Source organism: Phaethon aethereus, assembly GCF_964289735.1.
Source record: "Phaethon aethereus genome assembly, chromosome: 5".
In the NCBI taxonomy this organism is placed as follows: domain Eukaryota; kingdom Metazoa; phylum Chordata; class Aves; order Phaethontiformes; family Phaethontidae; genus Phaethon; species Phaethon aethereus.
Window position 1 is genome coordinate 70,421,759 of NC_138579.1, and position 26,203 is coordinate 70,447,961.

At 45.1% G+C, this 26,203-nt stretch overlaps 1 protein-coding gene across 1 annotated transcript in view; it reads left to right on the forward strand.

Annotated features, from left to right (window-relative positions):
- DAGLA (diacylglycerol lipase alpha) overlaps positions 1 to 24,979 on the forward strand; it is a gene marked incomplete at both ends in the record, with an annotated part of 34,939 nt that extends 9,960 nt beyond the window's left edge. The window contains 15 exons of the mRNA XM_082000572.1: positions 447 to 534; positions 4,933 to 5,067; positions 5,761 to 5,838; positions 7,082 to 7,206; positions 8,398 to 8,554; positions 8,877 to 8,960; positions 9,092 to 9,169; positions 13,276 to 13,356; positions 15,571 to 15,713; positions 17,304 to 17,384; positions 18,445 to 18,517; positions 19,600 to 19,796; positions 20,159 to 20,288; positions 21,302 to 21,483; positions 24,052 to 24,979. Of these exons, the coding sequence (XP_081856698.1) occupies positions 447 to 534; positions 4,933 to 5,067; positions 5,761 to 5,838; positions 7,082 to 7,206; positions 8,398 to 8,554; positions 8,877 to 8,960; positions 9,092 to 9,169; positions 13,276 to 13,356; positions 15,571 to 15,713; positions 17,304 to 17,384; positions 18,445 to 18,517; positions 19,600 to 19,796; positions 20,159 to 20,288; positions 21,302 to 21,483; positions 24,052 to 24,979 (2,560 nt within the window). The remainder of the gene's footprint in view (positions 1 to 446; positions 535 to 4,932; positions 5,068 to 5,760; positions 5,839 to 7,081; positions 7,207 to 8,397; positions 8,555 to 8,876; positions 8,961 to 9,091; positions 9,170 to 13,275; positions 13,357 to 15,570; positions 15,714 to 17,303; positions 17,385 to 18,444; positions 18,518 to 19,599; positions 19,797 to 20,158; positions 20,289 to 21,301; positions 21,484 to 24,051) is intronic.
- Between the last annotated feature and the right edge of the window lie 1,224 nt (positions 24,980 to 26,203).

Sequence of the window (26,203 nt, forward strand, 5' to 3'; positions counted from 1 at the left end):
AATCTAGTTTAAAGCCCTCTCAATGAGGCCTGCCAGCTCATGAGCAATAATCCTTTTGCCCCTTGGCGTCAGTTGCACTCCATCAGCTGTGAGCAGGCCCGGTGCCGTGTAAACTGCTCCGTGCTCTTGGACATCCTGCTTCCAGCAGGTATCAGAGAACAGCAACAGTAACTTCATTACGGCCATCCCACTCAGGCAGGACACCATGTGTATAAACACAGAGGCTAGGTCCTGGCCAGAACAGCTAGATTATTGACCTTCCTGTCCTATAAAATGAGATAACTTGTTAATCTATACGTGGACCAAGATAAATCTAAGAATATGGTTTAGCACTCATTTTACCAGTGGTAGCGTAGGCCGCGTCACTTCGCATTGGATCCTGCTATTTGCTTGCAGTCACGTTCTCCTGCCTGTCCTCATGTGCATACTTTACCCTTTATCTATAGACACCGCCTGGAAGAAGGGCAAGCCAGCAGCTGGACACGCAGACTCAAAGTTTTTCTTTGCTGCACACGGACAAAAGACTCTCAGTCGGTAGGTACCAAATACCTCCCCTCAGACAGCAAGCTGTGTGTATTGCTGATGATACATGGGACTTGGCAGGGCATAGCAGCGTGAGTTTCCTGCTGTCGAGCCTGGATGATGTGTGTCTCATTTCGCTGTGAGTGTTCCTTGAGATCAGGAGGCACAGGGAGTCTGGTGAGCCTTGACAGTAGTGCATGCGAGGACTGGAAATGCCTTCCAGAAAGCAGCAAGCTGAGCTACCCTCAGAATGACCAGGCTTGAAATTTTGCTGCATGCTGGTTCCTTTTCCTTTCCTTTCAGCCCAAGTAGCCTGAATGAGCACTTGCATTTCTGCAGGAGGGTGCCTGGGTATTCCCTGCAGAAACAGAATGGTGTTTCCATCTAAACGCAGCTGTAATGTCGCTGAGTAGGGCAGTTTCTTTTCAAAATTGCTAGTCTTAACCCTCCGGTTTTGAGTATTTGTAGTGTGTTTGTAGTGACTTTCTCTGAAGGTAAGGTTGGTAGTGCTGCAAAGTGATGTTGTTAATGTTAAACTCTTCTCCTGAAGTTGTTCTTTACCTCACTGTTGCAGTGAACTGGGATAATAATTTTCAGTGAAGACACCAGTGGAAGAAATACGTATTTTCACTATGTTTAGGTTTAACATTTGACAGCACTTTGTGGTCAGCTTCAGTTTCCCTTTATCAGCCAGTTTGCTTAGGCAGTTTCTCCTGTTGTTTGCATCACTCATATGCTTAAGAAGGAGAGACCTCTTGGAAAATGTGAGAATGTAAACCTGTCAGAGTTGGCAAAAGAATACTTTTGGATTACTAACAGTCAAAAACTACTACTTAATCCAGAGATTCACTGATCTAAGATCACTGATTTGAAGCTTTCATATGCTACAGTTGGGATTTTCTCTTGCTGTTATCTATCTAGCAGGGAAGGGTAAGGGGTTTGATATTGCTTCCCTAAAAGTTAGCAGTCCATTCTTACTGGAAGCAATGGGAGCAAGTTTGTGCCTCAGGGTGGTATTCAACAGGGTGCTTGAGGACCTGGAGAGGTGAGTACTAAGGTGGAAAGTTTTGCTGATGACTTGTAATATTTAAGTTGGTCAGAATTACGAGTTTTTGAGAACTCTTGAAAGACCAAGCTGAACCAGATAGAAGATTTCTTCAAAGATAGAAGAAAGTCCTAAAGAAAGATGAGGTCATGTGTGTACATCTGAAGAAACAAGTGAAACTACTTGCGTACGGTGGGCTCTGAATTAGTTACAACCTCTCGGGAAAAGAGCTAGGAGTTATCGAGGACACTTCAGCAAAGACACCAGTGCACCACAGTGGCCAAAAAATCAGAAAAACATTTAACTTCAGTAGAAGGGCATAGAAAATGACAGGGAAAACACCAAGGGACCGACCACATCAGTGATGTCCTCACTAAATATAGCTTGGTGTTTGGGCTCATAAAAGATGCAGCAGGAAAAGGAGCATATTGGAGGGGATATGAACTTTGTATGGGAGGAGAAATGAGACTGGGATTTTAACCTCAAAAGGGAAAGGTGTAGTAAGGTGAAGAGCTGTGTAAGAATAATGGAGAATCAGGTGAAGGCTACCTGCACATTTGTTCATCACAGATGGCAACCAGTATGAATTAGATTGAAAGGATTTGTTGGTAAGTGCTGTGTAGTTATCCGCAGAGTGCAGTTTCCAAAGTTTGGATGGCTGGAGGAGTTGTCATAGCCCTTTTGCAGAAATCCAGCAACGGGTACCAGCTCGCTGATCCTCACAGCGGCACGCTCCTGCAGTGCTGGATGCAATGCCACCATGTTCCCGGGGAACGATCCAGTCCCAACCTGCCGTCCCGCTGAGAAGTCATAGCCCGGGACTGCCAGCTCTCACAGATCATCTGTTAGAGCTGCTTAGGAAAATCCATCTGGAAAACTGAAACAAAACAAGCTTTGTGTCATGGCAGCTCAAACAGCAGCATTTCCTTGGGGAAATGCTCCTCCACTCGTCTGTGCTACCAGAGCAGAGGCACTTGCCCTTCCCCCTGCCAGCACAACCAGGTCACCTTGCCCAGGTGTCCAGAGACGCCTGTCCTGGGGGCACAGCATGGGTGCTGCAGCCTGGCTTGAGAGCTCTGTCAGGCATCCGAATGGCCTGTTTTCTGAACAACACTATTTTATTCAGGAATGCAAAGTATTTCACTTCATGTCAAGCTTTTTTTAACAAACTCTTCATTCTGCAGTGGCTGTTTCTATTTATTTTTTTTTAGTTCAGCATAAAAGCAGATACCAGAATCTCCAAATTCCTTGTGCTATTGAATTTCCATTTTACATTCAGCTTGAGCAATTTCCAGGCTCTTTTCTTTGCAGAAACAAGCTCTGACTTTGTGTGTCCTGGCATGATAGTGTGTGGAATGAATGCGTATGTAACAGATCAGAAATGAATCCATTGCTGTCTCTCCCAGTCTTTATGGAAAAAAATGTTGTAGCAGAGGATCATTGTCCTCTGAGCTGGAAAACAGTTCTGCAGAGTGGACATGGCATCAGGGCAAGAATCTGTTCTTACGGGTTTGGAGTGAAGTCTGAATTGCGAAGACTCCATCAGCTCTGCCAGCCCCAGAGCCTGCAGGGTTTGTAGCAGAACACTACAGTCAATCCTACAATATATCAGGTGCTCCAGCAAAAACTCTTCCTTTGGAACAGAACATATGTGTTGAACTTCCATTACGGCCTTTTACTTTGGTCAGAGTATTAGGGGGTGTCGCTGTCACTTTGGGTTAAGGGATATTTGCCATGTTTTACTTCGAGGCTGTTTGTATTTCTTGTGTGCTTATAGGAACTATGCTAAGATTTATGGGGTCAGTACTTCAAGGATACTGCAGTTGTAATGTTGGAGAGGTTAATGCCAGTCCATTTGCTCTTCAGAGGCACAGCTGGCATGGAAACCTGCACAGTTGGCACCTGAAGCCCCATTCTTAATGGTGATTTAACTTGCTTTTGTAGGCAAGTGAAAAATGATGGAAAGTAATCCTGCACTCCAGGAGTTTGTCAGAGATAAAAGAATGTAGGTCATTTCCTGAAGACTGCTAGGGAGAGAAGGGATTTACTTTCTTCTCTGTCAAAGAGAGATGGAGAGATCCTGTCCTGAAGACCAGCCTTTCTTCGAGTGTACGGCTCAGGCTTTCTACAGGCAAGACTGCAGTCACACGGCTTTTGGTGCTGAGTAAAGGCTGCTATGAAAATACAGGTTAAAAATTCAGGATAAGGCTGTGACAGGTCGTGATAGGAAAGTGTTAGAGATGGCAGGACTCAAAATGACTGACCACTTGTGTACTACAGCACTTGCTCAGTCCTGCTTTTTGTTAATCCAACCTCTGGGTCACCCTTGTGTTTAAGTTTGTTGGTCTGAGCAATGGCCAGACCAGCATTGTCTCAGAGCCCATCCCATCTCCAACCTCCCAAACCATTCTCACTTAAGGTCTTGGGGGTTTTTTGTAGTAACATTTCTCCTCAAAATATCTTTCTTTGTAACTCTGCTTCAGAGCCTTTGCTTGACCCTCTCAGGACGCTTCTACTTCTGTCCCTCCTGTGGTGTCTTACTTTTTTTGGGTTTGATCACATTCTCTTCTGGGAACTCTGCATTTAATGACTCAGATCTTTTTCCAGGTTTTCCTTTTTAGGCCCTTTTGCTTGTCTGTAGTCCAAGATAAACCTGGAAAAGCCTGTAACTTGGTCAGCTCCTTCAGTACCAAGAGCTCCTGTGTGTAACACCTGCTTGCTGTAATTAACTCTTTGAAATCACGTAGCAAAGAGCATGGTGGTGAGCAGTGAGCAGCTACAGAGACTGTTCAGTGGTACGATTCAAAAGCTGTTGCTTTCTCTGTGATGTGCCTGTGATGGTGAGGTCTGGGTTAAGTATGGGCAAAATAATCCCAGGATAAAGTGACAGAATTGAAGAGGCTGTTAAATAGCACAAAATCAGTGTTGCTTTTTTTTTTTCCCTGAGTAGCCTTTGTTCAATTGAAATTGCTGTTGAGGAAAAAGGATGACTGAGATGGTACTGGATTGGGAATTGGTTCTGCTCTTATTTCCTCTGTCTTATTTACAATGTAGAGATGAAAACATTTCCTTTCTCTCCCTTTGTGTCTGTTTTGCTGTTGAGGCGGTCTGCTTGCCCACACATAAGCACAATAGTACAAATTCAGTCTCAGCTGAGGCCTCCAAGTGTGACGATGTAAAATAAATAAGATATTAATATGATTAGACCAGATACGGTGTTCCCTGAAGGAATCTTGTGGATGTTTTGGAGAGAGCTACAGAAATCAGGCCATTTCTGCCGCATCGGTTCTCGTTCTGTGTCCTGTTTTGAGGCTCCCCACACCCAAACTCCTCCTCCTAAACTCTTCTCTCCCTGGATTTTGCAGGACGCCTACTCTGAAATCGCCTACCTTTTTGCCGAGTTTTTCCGAGACCTTGACATCGTCCCATCTGACATCATTGCAGGCCTGGTTCTTCTGCGCCAACGGCAGCGGGCAAAGCGCAATGCCGTGCTGGACGAGGTGGGTGGAGGGGGTGCGTTCCTGTGCATGGAGGTAGTGGGCATTTCACTTCGCGTTTGACTTACCTGCTGCTCTTGTGACTCATTGTGCGAGAACTGCATGACTCTATCCGCCTTGTTTCTCTTGTGTGATGGGCTATTGCCAGTCACTGAGCTGTAAAATAAAAATACTAACTTCTTTAGCAGCTTCTTCTGAGACTCCCAAAGGGCCCAACTGACACTGGGTCAAGCTTGTGAAACCTGTCATCTTTTCTAGGCAGGTGATACATACAGATTTAGCTCTTCACCCCAAGTGAGCAACTGCCTTCAAGGAGGTGGTAGGTACTTGGGAGTGAATGGGAAGATTACTCCTCCTATACAGTAATGTGGAGAAGATTCCAGCATCTGGGTAAAGCTGCAGGAGGAAATTTAAGGAAAAATTCCTCAATTCCCAAGCCATTACTGGCATTGAAATTTGCAGATTGTCAATCCGGTATAAAATTGGGGTTTTTGTTGTTGTTGGTTCCCCCCGCCTCCCGAGGTGGTGTTCAGACAGCAGAAATAAGAACAGCAGAATTAGAACCAGTTGAAGGGACTGCTTGGGATACTTGAAAGTATCCTGTCCCAGGTTACGTAGTGCTTTTCTGTTTCTCAGGTGTAGATTTTTGTCTTGGTGTAACAGAGAAGAATTTTTATGTATGTTTGTGACTTACAGGCAAACAACGACATTTTAGCTTTTCTGTCTGGGATGCCAGTGACCAGGAACACAAAGTATCTGGATCTGAAAAATGCGGTAAGTCCACTGGACTGTGATCTTGCAAACTCACCATGCTTCCCCATGTAGCCTGTTTTCTGTTTCTCAGTGGCTTCTCTTATTCCTTTCTGCCCCTCTCTGGAATAGTAAAAAAAATTAAAGCTTAGTGCAACGGAATATAACAACGCTTGCTTTCTGAAGGTTTTTTGTCTTCAGATCACTTTTAAAGCATTATCAGCCTCTGCCTTCTGCTTTATGGGAAGTGGTAGTATTTCCACTCGCGTGGGGGAAGGCCATGTGAGGTTTCACCAAAGCCAGAGGTACGAGTTGAGTGCTGCATCCAGGAGTGTCGTGCAGAGCTCCATGTGGGACTACCACCAGCAAAGCTCGTGCAGCTATCAGGCAAGGCTCCATCTTGATAAGGGCAGGGAGCTGCCTGGAGTGAGATGGAGCCTTCCTTCCTGGGGCTGATTGTCAGCAGTTCTCAGGGTGGAAATGGCTGCAGTCTGTTCTGTGTGGATTAAGCTTGACTTCTTCTGGCATGCTGCTACTGCAGCTCTTCGTTGGGAAAACTGTGTTCCTCTGCCTTGATTAGGTGATATTGCTCCAAGTGAGGCAAGACTGACCCAATCCCAGCATCTCTGATCAAGTGATTCTGTGGTTAACCTGCTTGTGGCTGTGCTATACTGAGTTGTGCTTAATGCTAACATCCTGCTCGTGCTCAGCCTGTCTCTCCTTCTGAATAGGTGTGTGTGGGGAGAGATGTCAGCAGAGCTTATAGAAGACAGCGCTGAGGCATGTGGCCCCAGACTGGGCTTGTGGTCCTCCCTGGGCATCTTCCTTATGGCCTGTGACTATGTGAAAGCAGTATATTTAGAGAGCTCATCTTCTTGGGACTTAAACTAGTTTATCTTCTCCGCAGCTAGGGTAAGGTGGGGCAAAACCCACAGAGGATGACCCTCCTTTGCAGCAGGGTGTTTGATACGCAGAGGAGAATTTCTCTAGAACTAACTTCTAGTTTTGTTAAACAGCCAGCGGGGCCCGTCTGCTCAGGCAAATAGGCATAGCTGTACTGAGCTGTTCTTGGGAGGGGAGGGATCTTGCCCAGCATAACCAGCTTGCTCTCCTGCAGCCACCTGGAAATGCTGGCAGCGCTGTTCTGGTGGTGCGGAGGAGGCTGATGCTCAGAAAGAAGGGTGTACGTGTCTATGATGGAACAAGGGAAGCACTGGAAAAACTCACTAAGAATAAGGCCTTTAGCGAGTCTCTTGGTCTCTTTCAGCAAGAGATGCAGCGATACAAAGAGGTGTGTTACTACATGCTGTTTGCCCTGGCTGCCTATGGCTGGCCCATATACCTGATGAGGAAGCCCACATGTGGACTCTGTCGCCTGGCCAGATCCTGCTCGTGAGTGGCCATCCTGTCTATCAGTCTGCCTTCTCTTCTTCCGTTTTCCCTTCTGTTTCTCCCAGATTTAGAATTCTCCTTTCTTTCATCAGTTTTCTCTATTCATCACCCCTCTATTTATTCTTCGTCCTTTTCTTTTCTGCTTTTTTCTTCTTTTCCCTTCTCATGCTTTTTCTTTCCGTCTCTTAGTAACTGCGCCCTCGTAGTCCAATGTCTTTCTCCTCAGTGTCTTCCTTACAGTTGCTTATGTGCTTATCTTGTTAAATAAACGAGACTGTCCTATGCTCTATCCTCTCTGGTGCACTAAGGATCCTGTCAGTCCTGTGCAGTTTGAAAAGCCAGCAGAAAACTCATCTGGCACAAGACTGCTTTCACACAGAGTCAAAATAGCAGTCCTGGAGCTCAGAAATCGGATTTCGTGGCAAGCCCAGATATACAGGGAGCTGACATTTGGGTCTTTATTAAAGCATTGGCAAGACTTGGCCAGAGTTTGTGCTGTGTTCTCTCCGACTAATTGTTTTTCTGCCAGGCTGTGTAGTGTTCACCTCATGGTAGCAACGCTGTAGTTCAGTTCAGGACTGCATTGTTTTAAATGTTTGCTTTCAGCTGCTATAATGCTGTCATCAGATTCGCTTTGGGGTTGAGCTTTTTGCACTTATACAGGCAGTTTCTGTGCTGAGCTTACTAGGAGGAATATACTTCCTTTTGAGTACTTTGATTTGTGAAGTGTCTCATGAGGGAAAGAAGGAAAAAAATAGCTGTGCTGCTGTTTTTGTTCTGGAATGATTCTAGACCTGTTTTCTTTTTTGTTATGAATAGGTGTAGATCTCAGTAAATGCTAGCTGCTTTGCGTGTTGAAGCAAGGTAGGACTGTGCTGTGAAGCATAGCATCCTTTGAGGAGAGATCCCAGCCCCACCATGTGTTGATTCCGTGGCGACTGGTTGCACTGTAGCTCTCTCTGGTGCTCAGAAGGAAAATTACACCTGATCCCAGTGCCCCTTTTTGATACTGAAACATGAGTTGTGTGCTGTTTTGTGCAAGAGCTCCTACAAGTGAAGGGAATCACTGCTGTTGAGATGAGGCCAGTGTAGCATGCAGGGTCTGTCTTTTGCTTACTTCTAGTAATTTCACTCTAAAGCCAATCTCCTCCACGTTCCTCTCTTCCTCAAAGCTATTTTTTTCTTCTATAGATGTTGCTGTCTCTGTCCTTCACGTCCCCGCTATGCACCTAGTGTCACCATTGAAGAGGATAATTGCTGTGGCTGCAACGCCATTGCCATCCGGCGCCACTTCTTGGATGAGAATATGACCTCAGTGGACATTGTTTACACATCTTGCCACGATGCAGTAAGGAGAATCTGCAACCCCCTTCATATTTGGGGCATGCTCCTAAGGCCCTTCCTAATGGGATTTACGTGCTTCCAGGTGTAGTGGTACAAAGAAGGAAACTTAAGCCTGTTTCTGACCCTAGAGCTTCCCATCCTATCTCTCCATCAAGAAATTCTGCCACTTGGACAGAAATATTTGCTACTGCCAAAAATCAGATCGTTCAGAGGAGTGCTTACCCATAAGGCATAACCTGTCAGGCTGCTCTCAGCTTTTCCCTGAGCAGGAGAATAATAAAACAGGAATGTCTCACCTGGTTGTTACAGTAGTGGATCTTTTCCAGGTTTATGAAACGCCTTTCTATGTGGCTGTGGACCATGATAAGAAGAAGGTGGTCATTAGTATCCGGGGAACTCTGTCTCCAAAAGTAAGTGCACTGTGCAGTGGCCTCACATATCCTTGGCCACCCTGGCAAACTTTCAGGAGAGTCTGAGACCTTCCTGACTTGCACGTGGGGTTTTTGACTTACCTGAAGCATGGTGACTGCTTTTCTTCCAGGATGCCCTGACTGACCTCACTGGGGATGCAGAGCGCCTTCCGGTTGAGGGTCACCATGGAACGTGGCTGGGACACAAGGTGTGTAAAAGAAAAGAAAACAAACCCCAAACAAACAAAAAACCCCCACTTTTTCTAATGTTTTGACTTTTTAATTATAGGCCAGAAAAAATGGTCTTAATTGCTTGAGGTGCTTTTACAAAGGGTGTTACTTAATTGCAGTGATATGGCTTTGAGATGTTAAAATAAAATCCTTAGTTGTAACAGTTAAAATCACTATGTAATTAAAAACCCCATACAATTAGTAAAAACCAAACTCTAAAAGGCATCTGCGGAGACCTAGAACAAAATTCTTGGAGTAATTCAAATTGCTTTTTCTTTCAATGACCTTTTCAGAATTTGGCATCAAACCCTGGGAATGTGTTTAAAATCCTGTTGCAATGGGATAGGCGTTGGACCTCATAGAAGGATACTGGCAGGCCTCGCGTCTCTGTAATTAGACTGATCCATGTGTCTGTGCTAGTGATCGAGACTAAATCAGTTTACTCTAGAGCTGACCTTTGCCCCAGTCCAGCAAAGTAATGACACACATGCGGAGTTTTAAGATTATGGGGAATTTTGGCAGCCTTTCAAAATGCAGTGCCAGATTGGGAAAGAAAAATACAAACTGGCGGTTATGCGTGTTGGAAAGAACATAGCGGCTGCTGGAAATGCTGCTGCTCAGGGAGAAAAAGCTGCTGTGATCATCTGATCAGGGTCCCTCCAGGGTGGGATGTTGAGCTCATAACAGCTTGGGTGCAGTGAGCTGGGAGCTCCTGCTTCTTTCATGATGCCCTGCCTGGATGCCAAACCTCTTCTCTGTGCTTTGATGCGCTGCTTTAGGAAGTAGAGCGTTAGCAGCTGGCAGATAACTGCGTACTCAACTGCTTAGCAGGGAATGGGTCTGATAAAGAAGTGGTTACCTAAGGAAGTGTTGTTTGAGCTCTCTGTGGTCTCCCAAGTCTCCCAGAGTGGGTCTTTTTGAAAACAATGTTGTGTACCTGCTATTTGGCTAATGGGTATTTCCTTTGTTTCCTCTAAAATGAGAAGATGAATCAACTTGGCAATTACATAGGACATGTTATGGAAGCATAGCTAAGTGAGGTAGTATTTTGTTATGTAACTGATATTTAGCTATGTGAATCTTTACTCTTTGTTTAATGCTTCTGAAACATTATGTTTACTGTCAATAGTAGTGTCAGTTGGTTTTGTACTAATTCATTTAGCTCAAAATGACTTTGTACAATCAGTGTGATCAACAGTTTACACAAAGAAAGGAAGGTAAAAGGAAACCGGAGAGGAAGCAAGGGGAATTTGTTCTATTTTTAATGTGCAGAAAAGCTAGTAATAGATACTCGCAGAAGCTGGCTTTTCTTTTGATCTTTATGTGAAAATACTCATATGCCAGTGACCTACATGAAACATTATCAGATCATTCCCTTTGTTCTATATTGAGTTTTTATTTGGCCTTTGTGTTCTTTTTTGATTGCTGCTAGTACAGAAATATAGCTTTATCTTAAATTATCAGGATTAATCTTCAGACAATAAGGTATTGTTGATTCCTGAGGGAAACTAATGGAGATAATAGAATTTAAAAATGTCTGCCTTAATGCATTTTTAATGTCCAGAAGTCAAATTTAATGTAAAAATAAATGAAGTGTCTTGCTAACACTTACATTTAATTTGGAGGAGAGTACTTGGCTGTTCAGGAGCTTCCTGTAGGTTGTTTGATTTCTGTTATTTTTCTTGCTGATTCTGTCCTGCACACCCAGCAGGTTGGCATGGCCCGTTATCTCCACCTGTGGAGCCTGCCTGTCACTGTGCTTCACATGCTGTTGATCAGACATCCTACGAATTAAAATTCTTGGTGTTTACATGAGCCGCCTTACCACTCCACTGGTACCACAGCTGGAAGTGTTTGATTGCTTGGGTTGCTGTGAATGCCACAGTTAAAATATATATTAGATTTCTGAGCTATTTTGGATCACAAACCACAGCTGTAACTAAGGTTTATGGGTTAGCATTTAAAAAAAAAAAAAAAAAAGGATTGTGATGATCCCTAGGGGAAATTAACTACCAAAAAAAAAAAAAAAAAATCTAACCACTATTTTTGAAATAAAATCCACTAATTTTGTAACAAAGTTAATTTAAAAATAATCATCAGTCAAGGACATGAATCTGTACTTAATTCTGTTAAAATTGTATAGAACAAAACTGCTAAAATGATGATGTTTTGGAGATTTGTTTCCTGGTGTTGAGCCAACTGGAATGACAAGAAGTAGCTGCTAGTAGGAAGCCCCAAAAGCTCAGCCATGATAACAGCTCTCACCAGTTTGATAGAAGTCAGTAATAGCCATAGCTTTCAAGCTCTTTTCTCTACAAAATAGACCCCCCCTGTGGTGGGTTTTCACACACACAATTCAAGTATCACAGAGCAGTTTTGTGCCTTCAAACTGCAAAGCAATACAGAATATTTCCTTTTCACTTTCCCTAGATCTTCAGTCTGGTTATTCACATGTAAGGTTTGAAAATTAAGCCCAGATAGTTTATTCCTTTGAAACTTATGAAACAGTGTCCACTTTAATGGAAAGTCTAAATGTAACTTTGCATTGATAAAAGTCTTGTTTCATAATATTAAAATCGCTGTCTGTATTAGAATATACTGTAATTATCCAAAATATAGCTATAAGGCTGACTAACAGCCCATTAGCAATATCACCATGGATTTAGGTCATGCTTTTCAAAAATAGAATCCTAAATTCATGTCAGAAATTTATGTAAGTTGTCTGCTGTTCACTTCTCATTAGAGTTGGAAATGGAGATTCTTCTGAATGCAGTGGAAGCTGGCAAGTTGCTGAGAGATCTGAACACAGGCATGAAATACCGTGGCATCTGCTTTTTGATAATGACGGTAGCATTACAGATGTCCCATTTACAGGCTCAGCAGAATCACCTGTGTTCTGCTCTTTCTCTTCAGAAGTCAGATTGGTTTTGATGGTGTGTTTGATATTGAAGACTTTGAAAATTCCACATTTCTTTTGCTTTCTGAGAGGGCCATGAATTCTTTTATGTCTCTGAGATTAAACAGCGCGCAAAAAATACTTGTATTTATACTGTTTTCAGGTAGGGGTGTAGTGGAAAATAGCAGAGGAGATGATGTCCCCTGGTTTTTGACCAGCCCAGGCAGTGTGAATTACTTGAGGTCTGTAATCACCAAATCAGAAGTAGATGATTTCTGTTTACCCATGTTCACCCTGGACTACATCACTGTTTTTCAGCCTTTGGAGTTCAGGCTTGCTTAGCGCTGAAGTAAACTGCAGTAAAGGCATAACCGAGCATTTATGCAACAGACCAAATTCTAGCTGCTTGTTTATAACAGATCAACTGCATTTGTAATTATTATACAGAGGGAGAAACAATCTTCAGATGCAGCCATCAGCAGAGAGGATAAATGTTTAGAACCAGGCTATCAGCTTGTTTCCCATCTTGTAGCAGTTCTTGGCTTCTAGTCAATAAAAACCTTTAATTTGTGATTAATGTCCTTTGACAGCTGAATCCCCTTGATAGTTGCCGCCTTCTCCAGTCATCAATAATTCTTCCTATACAGGTAGTGCTGACACTTTTTCCCTCCAGTAGTGTCTTGGTGTTTGTAGTATTTTCCCTGTGAACTTGTTAGGCTAGTTCATGCTTTCATTTGAAGATTTAAATGGAAGAGTGCGGTTTTACAGTTAAGGCACTGATGTGCACAAAATCAAAGTTTGTTTCTCTGCTGTACTGCAGGTCCCTGTGTCTGCTGAACTGCCAGATACACAACCTTGTGTTTAAGTGGGTTGTTTTGTGTTGGTTGTTTTTCCTTTCCCCCCACCCCATACTTTGCACCATGAGCCCAGGAATAGGGCCTTTGAGTATTATCTTAAGAACTATCATTACTTCTAAACAGTTTGTGGCTCTGGTAATCAGTGAGCCAAGACATCTGCCTAATGAAGTCTATTCCTAAATGTGGAGTGGAGTCAATATTCTTCCTCAACCCTCTGCGTGGCTCTCTAGAGCTTATACAGCATTTGGGGCAGTATAGCGTCTGCTAGATGTTTAGATCAGGGCTGATATGCAACCTCTTACATCCTGTTCTGTCTTCATGTTTCCCTCAGGGAATGGTGCTCTCTGCTGAGTACATCAAGAAGAAATTGGAGCAAGAAATGGTGCTTTCTCAAGCTTTTGGACGAGACTTAGTGAGTATTAGTTTTCTTTTATACTTGCAGGCTATACCAAAGACAAGATTTCCAGAAAACACTGGGTTTAGGGAAACCTCTGTGTCCCTGAATCTGTTGTACTAATTTTGCAAGTCTTCCTTCAATTCCTATCCCTCTGGCTTGCCAGACAGGCAACTAGTTACTCATTCCTCCAAGGTTTTTTATTTTGAAACCACCAGTACTCCAGAGCTCCAGATATATATATATATTTTTCTTTTCCTCAGGCAAAGCTAAGGCAGGAAGTCCCATTTGGTGGCAATGCAGGACAGGGAACATTAAAAACAAATCAACAGGAACTAAAAACCCATCTCTATGGAGATTCTCTTTGGAAACAGCAATGGGATGCCATGCTGACTGTCTGTGTGTGCACATTTCTTGTGATACACGAGAGCGATCAGAGAACCCAAGAGAGATGTTACGAAGCAGCTTACCTTAGTTTATATGGCAGTCATAGCACAGTCTGTCCCCACTGGAGAGGGAACTTCTGAACTGCCTGATTCCCTGCTGTCACACAGCTGTCCTTTTCTCATGCCCAGAGAGTGCCTTGGCCTGAGCAGTGCCCATGGGGAAATTAGCTCAAGGGGGGAAGAGAGGGATAAAAGTTCCCTGAAACTTGAGTGCCATACCAGAAAATGCTGCAGCATCTGCCTTGTGATGTTTGGTAGATGTTGGGATAGATACGTAGGCATCTGAATTCTTCATATGGTGCTTTATTCCTCTCTGCCCAGAAAGGGAAAATTGGTCTTGTTAAGTGAGCTGTAACTCATAAGGAATTTTTCCTGATGACCTATAGAGTTCAATTTCTGCCTGACTGGTAAGGATACGGTGATGTTCGAAGCTCTGTACTTTGATTGTCTCCTGTGGGTGATAATAAGTATCATATTCTGTTCTGTTTGAAGCTGGCTTTATGTATGGTGGGTCCAACTTCTAACTGATGAAAAATGGTGTAACTAGCAGGACCTGACCCACAACGATGGAGAGAGCTTGATTAATATGCAGTGGAGCAACTGTCTGGTGTGTAGAAAATTAACTGCTGTCTGAAGCTGAACTCTGAAGAATATCTGAAAAACTGCTATGGCCAGAACATAAGTGCCATCCCAGGTCCTACCAAAGGTTCATCTAGCTCAGTACATTGTTTCTGATAGTTGCTAGCATCAGATATTCAGGGAAAAGGTATAACAAGTGAGGTGTATAAAGTCTTAAATCTCCCCAGCTTTCACCTCACTGACTGTAACAGGCATGATGGTGGCATCAAGGTGGTCTTGAAAAAGAAAATGACACCAAGATAGATCTTTCATTCTTGTGGCCTGGTCTTATGGTCTATGTGTGTGTTCTCATCTTATGCAGAAGTTCAAGTACAGCCACCACTGGGTGACCTGGGACTGTGGAGAATCGGATGCTGGATTCTCTTTCCCTATGTAAAGCCTAAAGGGCTTTACACTGGCAGAGCTCTGCAGAAAAAAAAGACTGAAACTTTTCAAACATTGTCTTAGTGAACTTCTGGGTTCTAAGCCATGCCTAGCACTCTAGCCTCTGAATAACAAGAACACTACAAAACGTTAGAGAACAGTTTTGTCTCTGAATTACTTGAGCAGTGGCCACCTGTGGAGAGCATCTAGAGTTAGAAGACTGCTGTTCAAACTGCTAGTTAGGATTTCTGTTTTTTTCAGCCTGCACAAATGGTGGAATTAATGAAAGCAAGTAATTTCTAGAATCAAGGAGACCTCAGATGTGTGAGACTGGACTCTTGATATTAACAGAAGGCTGTCAGATTTGAGGAGGAGCAAAAGGCTCATATCAGATCCTAAATAACTCAAACAGCTTGTGTACGTTTCCTTTTTCTTCCTACCTTTTTTATTTCTGGGAAGACCTAGTAGGTCAGGCACTGACTGGAGATGTAGGAGAGAATGCCACAAGAGAATGAATTCTAGCATCCCTTCAGAAAAAGCAGGGCAGGAGTGTGCTGGGACTGCCGCTGAAACTTAGACTAAACAGTCTAAATCAGTACTCTGCTTCTGTTTCAAAATCTAACATACCCTCAGGAGTTCCCATTGGTGTCGGAGCTGGTTAGCTGGAATCTGGAGTGCTCATTTATAGGAAAGGCTCACAGCTGGAGAAGGGGACAGATTCTGGGGGTTGTGGGACTTACCTTTCAGTCTGACTTCAATTTCTTGTTTTGTTTTTTGTTTTCAGGGGAGAGGAACAAAACACTATGGCCTGATTGTGGTTGGTCATTCCCTAGGGGCTGGCACAGCTGCCATCCTGTCCTTCCTCTTGCGTCCGCAGTACCCATCACTGAAGTGCTTTGCCTATTCTCCCCCAGGGGGGCTGCTGAGGTAGGTGTTGGGGCAGGAGGACGGGTGAGAGAGCGGGTGTGTAGTTGTTGCTGGATCAGATCTTGTTTGTGATGCTCTGAGGAGCAATAAAAAGACAAGTCTCTGCCCTGAGCAGCTTGCAGAAAAATGGAGAGGCAGTCTATAGGAGCTGAGGGTTGTTGGCAGCCTTTGCTCTGTGTTATAGTTCGGAGTTAAGGTTATGATGGCAGGTGGCTGCTCTCCAAAATATTCTGGTTTATGACTTAGTTGTCTGTGGCTATAGCTCTAATTTCACCCTGAGTAGTGGAAAATGCAAGTTGAGTGGACCAGGTGCAATTTTCTTATTCTTTGCACAGTGCCAGTGTGTCCTCTCCCCATCTGCTGTGAATAGATGTATGGTAAGGGAGATACTTGACCGAATGTATATGTCTGCATCAGTTGATCTAGTTGTTTGGACTCCTTTTGCAGCTGACAAAGAAACTGGCACTTCTGGGGTGTGATTTCTGTCATTCTGAAGTGGGTGCATAAAACAGGTCAGAGGGATTACGCTTCTTGGGTGCCTGTTTCTCTCCCACGGCTATAGGGGGAAATCTAGGGTAGCTGCCTCAGAGATGTCTGAAGAGAGGTGTGGTGAATTCCTCCCACTGTAAATTGGAACAGACCTGCTGGTCATGTTATTTACATGGCAGCCAAACACAAACATCCTACTTGATTGCTGTGAAGTGAGGTACGGTCTTTCTAGTTGTGACAGACATCATGGGGGCACTTGAAAGCAGCTGTGGATTACAGAAGCTTCTTGTGACGGTTACTGCATCATGTTCCAGGAGCAGCCAAGGGTTTTAAACCATCCTGCTAATGAATCTGGGTACTGGCATGCCTTGTTATGATAGTAATCCCTGGTCTTCTGCAGCTACAGAGGAGTTGCTCTGTAGAATGTTTCATGAGTGAGTTTTACAGCTTTTTGCTCAGAGCTTCCACTCCTGAGATCCCTTGATAGCTCAGGATAAGCTGTGCTGTGTCACATCTACTGTTTTGGAGTTAAAAGAGGTGCCTCTGATTGCCACACTTTTGTTGCACTGTGTGTCATGCCCAGGATCATCTCTAGGTCAATGATGCAGCTTCTGCCTGTGGTAACTGGTTCAGAAGAAGGTCTCTAGGAAGGTAGCTGATTGCAGAACTAGCTCATAGAGTGGAAGCCTTAATTCCCTCTTATCTTGGTACTTAAGTTGCTGCAGAAAGTGGCCATCGTAGTTCTACAGTCTGTTTTTAAAGTAGCCTCAGGAGCATGGAATATCTTCTTCCTTTCTGCTGTCCTGGCCATTCCCAAACTATTGGAAAATGACTGAGGCATTGAGTTAAACTACTTCCTTTTCCAAGTATATTCAGAGCCATATACCAAGTAATGTTGCTTGGGGCAGGGGATGTGAATATCAGGCTTTTTCTTTATGAGAGTGCAAGTCCCAAAAGCCTTGAGCAGCTTGGGTTGTGTTTTTTATGGCCCTGATTCACTGTTTGGTAACTTCTCTGACACCAGTGGCAAATTAGGAATGAAATGTAGTTTGCTGCTAGTGAAACTCTGTTTGCTTCTTCTTGGTCCTGTTTCTCTTCCAGTGAGGATGCCATGGAGTATTCAAAAGAGTTTGTGACTGCAGTCGTGCTTGGCAAAGATCTAGTGCCCAGGCAAGTTGAGAAGTGTCTGAATTTCTTAATGAGTATCTGCTGTTCTATACCGAAGTAACCTGTTTCAGAAACACCTTGGTCATACCTGTCTCCAGCTTCCTCGTTTGCCTGTCCTCATGTGCTTCCTACTTGTCTTCCTAGTTACCTGTGTAGCTGCGTCTTTTACCTGGGCACCTACATTGGTGTTTCGCACACCTTTTTACAGGCATATCCTTCCTGTCTCTCAGCTGCCTGTATGAAAGACAAGGGTGAATCTCCTGTCTCTGTAATTATACTCATTGTGGCATCTGACATGTCAATGCCATCTTCCTGGTTGCCTGTGTTGTCTCGGACCTCTTTACACTCTGCCCTGAAGTAGATGTGCTGTCATCTCATTTTGTACTATTTGTCCCTGAATACCTATTCCATATCATCTCACATCTCTGAACCAGCTCCCTCATTTCTTTGTCTTGGCATTTCTCACCTCTCATCATCTTCTGGGACATGTTCTGCTGAGCAGGGCATTGGACTGGGAACCAGACAACCTGAGTTTTACTTTTGCATCTGCCCTGTTGTGTCACCTCAGATAAATGCTGATGTTTCTGTACGATATAAGGCACGTAGAAATCAGTGGAGGGAAAGTACTAAATGGTATTGAATATGACTTTTGGTAACCTGTGTGACAAAATCTTGTCCATCCTGTAATCTGTTCAGTAGTGTCATATAGCTCTGTGCCACCTTTCTAATTTATCTGTTCTGTGTCATCCTACACTTGTCTCTTGCTCACTTGTTTCTATGATTGCATCATCTCCCACCTTATCTGTTCATTGACCTCTCTCGTAGCTGTGTTCACTGATCTGATTCTGCTATTACATTTCATACTTGTTTATTGTCATTCCTGTGGCCTCTTAACCCTGATTACTGGTCCTGGGTGATGCCGCAACCCACCTCTAAAATGATCTGCGTTGTAGCATTCTTGTAGTATCTTTTGTAGCGTATTTTCTTGTTCTTCTGCACTGTATGTCCCTACTGTCCTGTTACCTGCCTGCTGCTCCCTGCCCAGGTGTTACAAACACATCTTCCTCTTTTCCAGAATCGGTCTCTCTCAGCTGGAGGGATTTCGCCGGCAGCTTCTGGATGTTCTTCAGAGAAGTAACAAACCAAAGGTAAGAGTAAAGATTAACAGACACCTGAAGGTGGGTCTCTGAGCAGTGATGGTAAACTGTTAGTGTCAGTAGCAATACTGCAGACTTCTCCTGCCCTCCAGCTCTCCTCATGTCCACTGTGACTACTGTTTAGGTAGCAAGAGGAGTGATGGCAAGAGCTGGAAGGCAGCTGGAGAGGTCAGGGCAAAGGGCTGCACTCTGTTTGCAGGCTGTGTGACAATTCTGGCTCACATGCTCTAAGCTCATCACAGATCTAAACTAACTGAGCAAGGAATTTTCTCATCTGAGGCTGTTTTGAAGTCTGTGTTCTAACTGTAGCTTTTCTTGGCCAGTAACAAATGGCAAGGGGCTAGGAAGTACAACACCTGTCTGCTGATAGGCACTGCTGCGTGCTGTCTGTCTGGTGCTGTTCTAGGATAAGTGGTCTGTTAATGCTTTGGAGACAGGAAATGTGGACAGTTGTTCCTCCCCAGGCTTCTTTACCGTTACACTAAGATGAAAAAAAAACATAAGACACTAAGATTTTTAGGGGTAAAATATTATAGAAATGACCTGTAGAGGGAGAAAATTGAGCTTACATTTATTTTTCTTCTTAGCATTCTATGTTGTTTGTGTTTTGGCTCATGGATTTTATGGGGAATTTGTTTTTTTTTTTAAGATTTCTTTTAATGTATAAAGAAAGGCCTAAATAGAATTTTTTTCTGTGTTGTATAGTCTTTTGCTCATTTTTGTACGTTAAAAATTTAGATTACACCTATCCTGTTTATCCTGGAAGATATTAAGTTATCAGCTAGTGAACAAGTCAGTGCTTGCTCTAGATCCTTAACTCTACAAAAACCTCCAGCAAAAAAAAAAGAAGGATGAGATGTTGCTGCTTGTAAGGTTAAAATTGAAGAAAGGAAGAAACAACTTTTCTGGGCAGGGTTATCTATTATTTAAGCAATCGGGGCACAAGGACCTGGTTTTCTCTTTTCTGGTGTTAGGTATTCAGTTCAAATCTCCCAATAGTGTCTTGTGGGATGACTCCGCTTTTCCTTGATGTTCTTCTCAATGTTCTCCCTCCTTTCTCCTGTGTTGAACAGTGGCGAATCATTGTGGGTGCTACGAAGTGCATACCCAAGTCAGAGCTCCCTGAAGAGTCGGAAGAAAATTCGGTAACGAGTAATCGCCTCTGGACCCATCCCAGTGATCTGACTATTGCCCTGTCCGCAAGCACACCACTTTACCCCCCGGGCCGCATCATCCACGTGGTGCACAATCATCCTGCAGAGCAGTGTTGGTGAGTAGGCGCAGAGCTATGAAGCCAGCCCATGGGTGGGAGTGCAAATTTTCTTTCGGAAGGGAATCCCCAAGACAGGGACCCATCTATGAAGGAGGTGGATTGGTGTCCCCCCCGCTATCTTATGGTGACAGTGATTGAGACTGTGCTGTCAGAATAAAAAGATAGTCGTGTCACTGGCTAGTGTGGAGTTTTGGTGCAACGGCAGTAGCATGTGTACTTTAATATCTTCTCCCTCTGTTTTTTCTCCTGTTTGTTTTGTGTCTGCAACCTGCTGTTTCTTTTCCATGCCAAAATATTGGCCTGCTCTTTCATCCCTGGCTCCCTGTTTTGTCCTCCGTTTGGATCCCAACTCCTTCCAGTTGCTGCGAGCAAGAGGATCCCACTTACTTTGCTATCTGGGGTGACAATAAGGCGTTTAATGAAGTGATCATTTCGCCAGCGATGTTGCACGAACACCTCCCGTATGTGGTCATGGAAGGGCTCAACAAGGTAACGCAGAGAGTTAGATCAGGTGTGGGGAGGGATCATTCAGTGCAATGACGTGGGCTGTGGCCTTGCATGCCTGAGACACCCAGGTTTGGGGAAGAAAGGCTCGGAGTAATGATGCTGATGAGGTGAGCTGTAAATACAAAATGAACAAGATGTGGTGGTTCTAGCATATGAGCTGATTAGGTTTCTTGTGTGCTTATTGGAGAGTCATGAAGGTACACTTGGTGGGGTCCAGTTTTACTAATTCTTGTTGCAAAAGCACTTAAGTGCCCTAATAAAACCAGTGCCTTGTCACAGGCCTTTACGTATATGGAAGAGGTTGTCCTTGCCCAGGAGAGCTGGCTGTTTAAATACACACGGCCATTTACTTTGGAGGGGAGGAGGAAAGAAGATTGTGCTCTGGGCCAATCATACTCAGGCTATTAGTGTTGAATGCCATAAAGTCTGGAAATGGAATGTAGATCTCCATCCCAATACGCAAAGTCCCAGGCTAGGTCTTCTTTCCAAATTTAATGTCATAATAGTGTGAGGTTGGGTGTTGGTTGGGTTCCTTCTCTCAGAAGCTGCCCATTACAGACTGCGATTTTGGTGAAATCCCAGCTGCGACAGAAGTCCTCTACGCTGCGACTGCAGCCCCTCTGTTGGTCTGAGGCATGACAGAGCTTATGTGTAATGATTGTAGAATGGGTCTCTGCCGCTAAGGTTTAGTTGCTAGCTGTGCAGCTCTACCATGGAGATTTAGCCAAGTCTCCTCTGTCCTGCTGGTCTGAAGGCTGCTCCTGCCAGCACCCTGCCAGTCACTTCCCCAGCATCGGACTCCCAGCAGGGCATTCTGACAGGATAGAGTGTCAGAATTCACTGATAAAATGCTTTTATCTCAAGACCTTGTCCTGTGCCTGTGGAAGGCATTGGTGAGAAAGAGGCAGATCCAGCAGTTTGAAGGTCTTGAGCTGAGCACAGCAAAGCTGCCATCTCCAGTAAAACACTACTGTTGCTCTGCTTGCCTTGCATAGGTCTTGGAGAATTACAACAAGGGGAAAACAGCTTTACTTTCTGCGGCCAAAGTGATGGTGAGTCCTACAGAAGTGGATCTCACCCCAGAGCTCATCTTCCAGAATCAGCCCTTGCCTAGTGGACCCTCAGTGCAGATCGGAACTGGAGCCGTAGCAGTGGACAGAAGGAACAGCAGTACTAAGTAAAGATTTATGTTTGATTTCTTTGAAGCGTTGTTGGCTCTAGGTGTTGGTTCTTTCTCTTCTTTCCCTTGGGGTGTTCTGATCAATGTTTGTGGGAGGCATGGATCCAAGGGCTGCCTTTGGGGACTTGTGGGACTTTCACTTAGCTTCAGTATGTCTTGTGTCATGTTGGTGGTGGGGGGGAATCCTTTGTGTTGCTCAAGAATCTGTGAGTGCAGCAAGGTCAGGAGAACCTACAAGTTGAGGGTATGCAAGAAACTTCCTTTTCTCCTTATCCAGACAAATGGGGTTTCCCCTGAAACCATAAAGGCAAAGCTTGCAGTCTTGCAGCCAAATTTCTGTTTTCCTGTGTGATTTATGTGCCCAAAGATAGCCTATATAGTGATTCTCAAAAGCTGAGAAGCAGTGAAAGGCATAAGCTTACCAGAACATATGTGCTTAAAGCTGCTTTATGATGTGTCTTGTGTAGTATTATAAACAGGACAATCTGGGAACGTGGATAGAGGCGAGGGGAGAGCAGTTGCTGTCCTGTTTGTGAAGGACAAGAGCAGGAGGCTCAGTCCAGGGGAAAGCAGGTGAGGGGAAAAGGCATGTTCCAAGTGCTGGAAGTGTTCGTACAAGGGTTGTTTTCTGAAAGCTGGACCATCACTGAGCACTGACATCAGTAGTCTGGCAAAGGCCAAAAGGTGGAGGAACATCTAGAAGGTGTACAAAGGAATGGTTTAGGGAAGAGCTTGTTCTTTGTAGTGTATGTAAACAGCTTTCCACCATGAGCCAATGGCAGAGAGAGTCCTTGCCGATTTTCAGATAACTTTTGAGGCACTGCAGGACCACAGACTTGCAAGAAGCAAAGAAAATAAATATAAAAATGTGGGCAAAGACTTACTTCAAAGGTAGAACGCATGACTTCCGTCGCAGAATTGCATCACAAAGGGCAAATTTGCAGACAAAACAGGGAAGATGAGAGACGTAAGATGGTGATAGCAAATGGGACTTGTGAGGGGAAACAGAAGACAGCATTGTGGGTGGGAGAGGATTATTTCTTTGCAGAGGGAGCACTTCTATGGAGATTTCAAGTAGAGACCCAACAAGAAGCTCTGTGTGTGTGGGAAGAGGCAGGGTGAGATGGTCTGTGCTGAGTGATGGACGGTTGAGTATCCTTGAGATAATGTGAGTGAGATTTAAATTTAGAAGGAAGATAAGACGGCAAATAATATGAAAATAGTTAAGGTCCTTGTCACAGAGAGAGTGAATGGTCAGAGATGGAGGAGAGCTTAGAAACAGAACCACAGCTGTGATGAAACAGCAGGAACAGGGATCGGCCCACGTGTTTGAAGGCTACAGTAAGACTGAGAAGATGAACTAGGTCAAGCAGCAGGGAGAGGAGTGGTGTTTTCTGTGCCGTAGCCAGAGCAGACCCAAGGAGCTGCTTCCCTTTGAGGTGAGTGAAAGCAGAGGGGGAATTCTGAGATATGAAAGGGAAAGGAACAGGGGAGAGGGCAGGGAGGCTTAAGGGAGGTGCTAGAGTGGAAACAGTTGTAGGTTGTTTGTGTTTAATTGAAGGTTAGAGCCAGCTCTGTGTCAGACTCCTTTTGTGGGGGTTCTTGAAACCTGTTCTGAGATCACTATTAACTCTATTGAAGTTACAGAGGGATCAAACATTAGTCCAACTTCTAAGCCTTTCCCTGTACATCATGTCCTTTTGGCAGGTGCAGTAGTCCTCTCCCAAGCTCAGGCTCTTCTCCTAGATATTTCCTTAAGTTATTGTCTTTAGAGCTGTTGCTTTGGCTGCTGCTAATCCCAGGCTTTGTGTGTGCCTGGTGTGGGGAGCTCCTTCCCTGTGTCTTTGACGTGGTGTCTTTCTGGAGGAGCCTGCCTGATTCTTAAAAGTCTTAGGGTGACTGGAGTCTTTCTAAAGATCTTTACCCATTTTAAGCCGAGTAAATTGTTTTTTTACCTATTTTAAAATCTGCTACCTGAAATGGTCAGGGGCAGTTGTTCATGGGCAATGCTCTAACAGCCTCCTGGGATTTGTGATGGTAAGGTAGGGATTGCCAGCATGGAAAAGGAGGGAAAGGCATGGCACTGGAGTGGTTCAGAGTGTGAGAAGACAGAGAAAATAGTAGGTTAACTGTAGGCAAGTCCTTTAACCTCTCTTGCCTCAATCCTCTCTAATACTAAGGTGCTGGGTGAGAGAGGGGTTTGAATGTGTGGAGACTGCACCATGTTTTTGGGCGTTTCAGTTAGGAGCGCTGCAAGTTTCACTGAGAGCAGAACCATGGTCCTAAGTGAAAATGGTGCTTGGGAGGGAAGACATTTAGCTCGGAGAAAAGGGAGAAGGGCAGCCTGAGTTTGCAGACGGAAGAAACTGTACCTAATATTTTCAGCTGGGAAGACAGAGAGATAAGAGGTTTCTTGCAGTTGTGGATGGCTCTGGTTAGAGCCATGACATGTGCCCTCAGTGTGCATGAGGAACTCTGTGCCCAGGACTTGGTTTCTCTGGCTGTTCTGGCAGCTTGTGCTTCTGGGGAGTGATGCAGCCTCATGTTGTTTGTTTCTCATTGCAGGAGCAAGTCCCATTCTGAAATTAGCTTGGAGGGGTTTTATGAGACAAAGCCACTTTCTCCTGTGCAGAAAGATCCTGTGGAGCTGCTTCTCCTGGATACAAAGGAACGTCTGTCTGTGGAGCTGCAGGACCGTCGTGCCCCTCTCGCGACCATGGAGAGCCTCTCAGACAATGAATCCATCTACAGCTTTGATTCGAGGCGCTCCTCTGGTTTTCGGAGCATACGGGGCTCCCCCAGCCTCCATGCTGTCATGGAGAAGGATGAGACGCACTGCTTTTATATAGACCCTGTTATCCCTGAGGAGAACCCCTCTCTCAGCTCACGGACAGAGCTGCTGGCTGCTGATAGCCTCTCCAAGCACTCCCAGGAGACTCAGCCCCCCGACAATGTGCTCAACAGCAGTGGCACTACCCCTCAGCGACGCTGCAGTGAGGAGGGGGCCAGCAGCGAGGGGGACCGCGTTTCCTTAGCCCCTCGTGAGGAGCTGTCCCTCCAGAATGGACGGCTCACTGATGTTCCCAGTCCCCAAGTGCTGGAGTTCGCTGAGTTCATAGACAGCCTCTTTAATTTGGATAGCAAAAGCAGCTCCTTCCAGGACATCTACTGCATGATGGTGTCAGACAGCTCCAGTGACTTTGCAGAGATGCCCAAGTCCGTCAGTGATCAGGAGATCCTGTTGAGGGCCCAGTATGAACCCAACCTAGTCCCAAAGCCCCCGAGGTTGTTTGCAGGCTCAACAGATCCTTCGTCGGGCATCTCTGTCTCACCCTCTTTCCCCCTTAGTTCATCCGGAGAGCTCATGGACATCACTCCCACAGGCGTGAGCAGCCAGGAGTGCCTGGCCACTGACAAAATCCGGACTTCCACCCCCTCTGGGCATGTAACAAGCCCTGCCAAGCAGGACGACCTCATGATTTCGGCCCTCTAGTGCAGGGTAAAGGGGTGCAGCTCCGAGAGCTGATCCCGTAGGCTGAGTGCTGGGATAATACTTGGAGGAGGTGGTCATCGGGCAGTTCGGATCAGAGGAGACAGCTGGAAACGTTCCTTCTGGGGTGACACAGTGGTGGCACACTGGTGTCCGGAGGATGGATTGTGCTGGAGTCCCATGCTTGCAGCTGGGAGAAGCAGCATTGCCTCACCAGGCCTGCTACACTGAGGGGGTCTGAGTCACTAAAGGTAGATGCAAGTTCCCTACCTCAGCCTGTCTCACTTCGTTTAAGAGGCAGATTCCTTGCCCCAGGGCACCTGCTGAGTTTGGGAGTGATATGTCCTGCTTCAGGGAATCCCCTGGGGTGAAGGGTGGATTCTCTGAAGCTCGAGGATTGGACAGACAGAAGCAAGGGGGCCAGGCCAGATCACCCCCTTGGTACCGTGTTGGTGGTTTTGGAAATGAACGGATTGAGACTTTGGGCCCTGTTGCACTACCATGTCGGATCTGGCCCAAGATCCAATTCGTCACACTTCCACGGGGATTGCTTTTGTAGGACACTCTCCTGTTTTAAAGCCATTGGGGCTGTATTCTCCCCAAATGCAGTCTCCCTTCCCCTGGCCAGGCACAGCAAGAATGGGGCTGGCACTGTGTTTTCCCTCCCCTGGGTACTTCTGTGTTCAGTGACCACCAGGCTGCATCTGAAAGGGAAGGACACTGTTTTGAAGAGCCAAAGCCCTCTGCCACGACCCTCCTTTGCCAGAAAGCGTTCTCCTGGATTTCACCATCATCACTTCACAGTCTCTGGACCACTCGGAGCTGGCGACATTCCTGCAGGACTGACAGGATTCTCATCTCAGAGCTGCATGGATGGATCAACTTAAAAATTTAACAGGCTTCTCAACACCCAGCATTATTTGCCAGGCCCCTGCGGAGCCTCGGAGCCTCTCCTGGACTCCGCGGGGTCCTCACACCACCCATATGCAGTAATCACAGATCAGTGCCAGCCTCTGTCATTGGGAGTTCAGGGAAAAGATGAACTTCTACAAAGTATTGAAATCTCTTGTATGTTTACAGAGCTGCTAAGCTCTTTGGAAGGTATTTATTAAGCAAACAGGGAGGATTTCCCTAAGCAAAAAGCATGTTCATTCTCTCCTTCCTGTGCTGTTCCCTCGGGGGACCGAGGGAAGAGAGGATGGGCAGGTATGATTGCAAGTCCCCTGC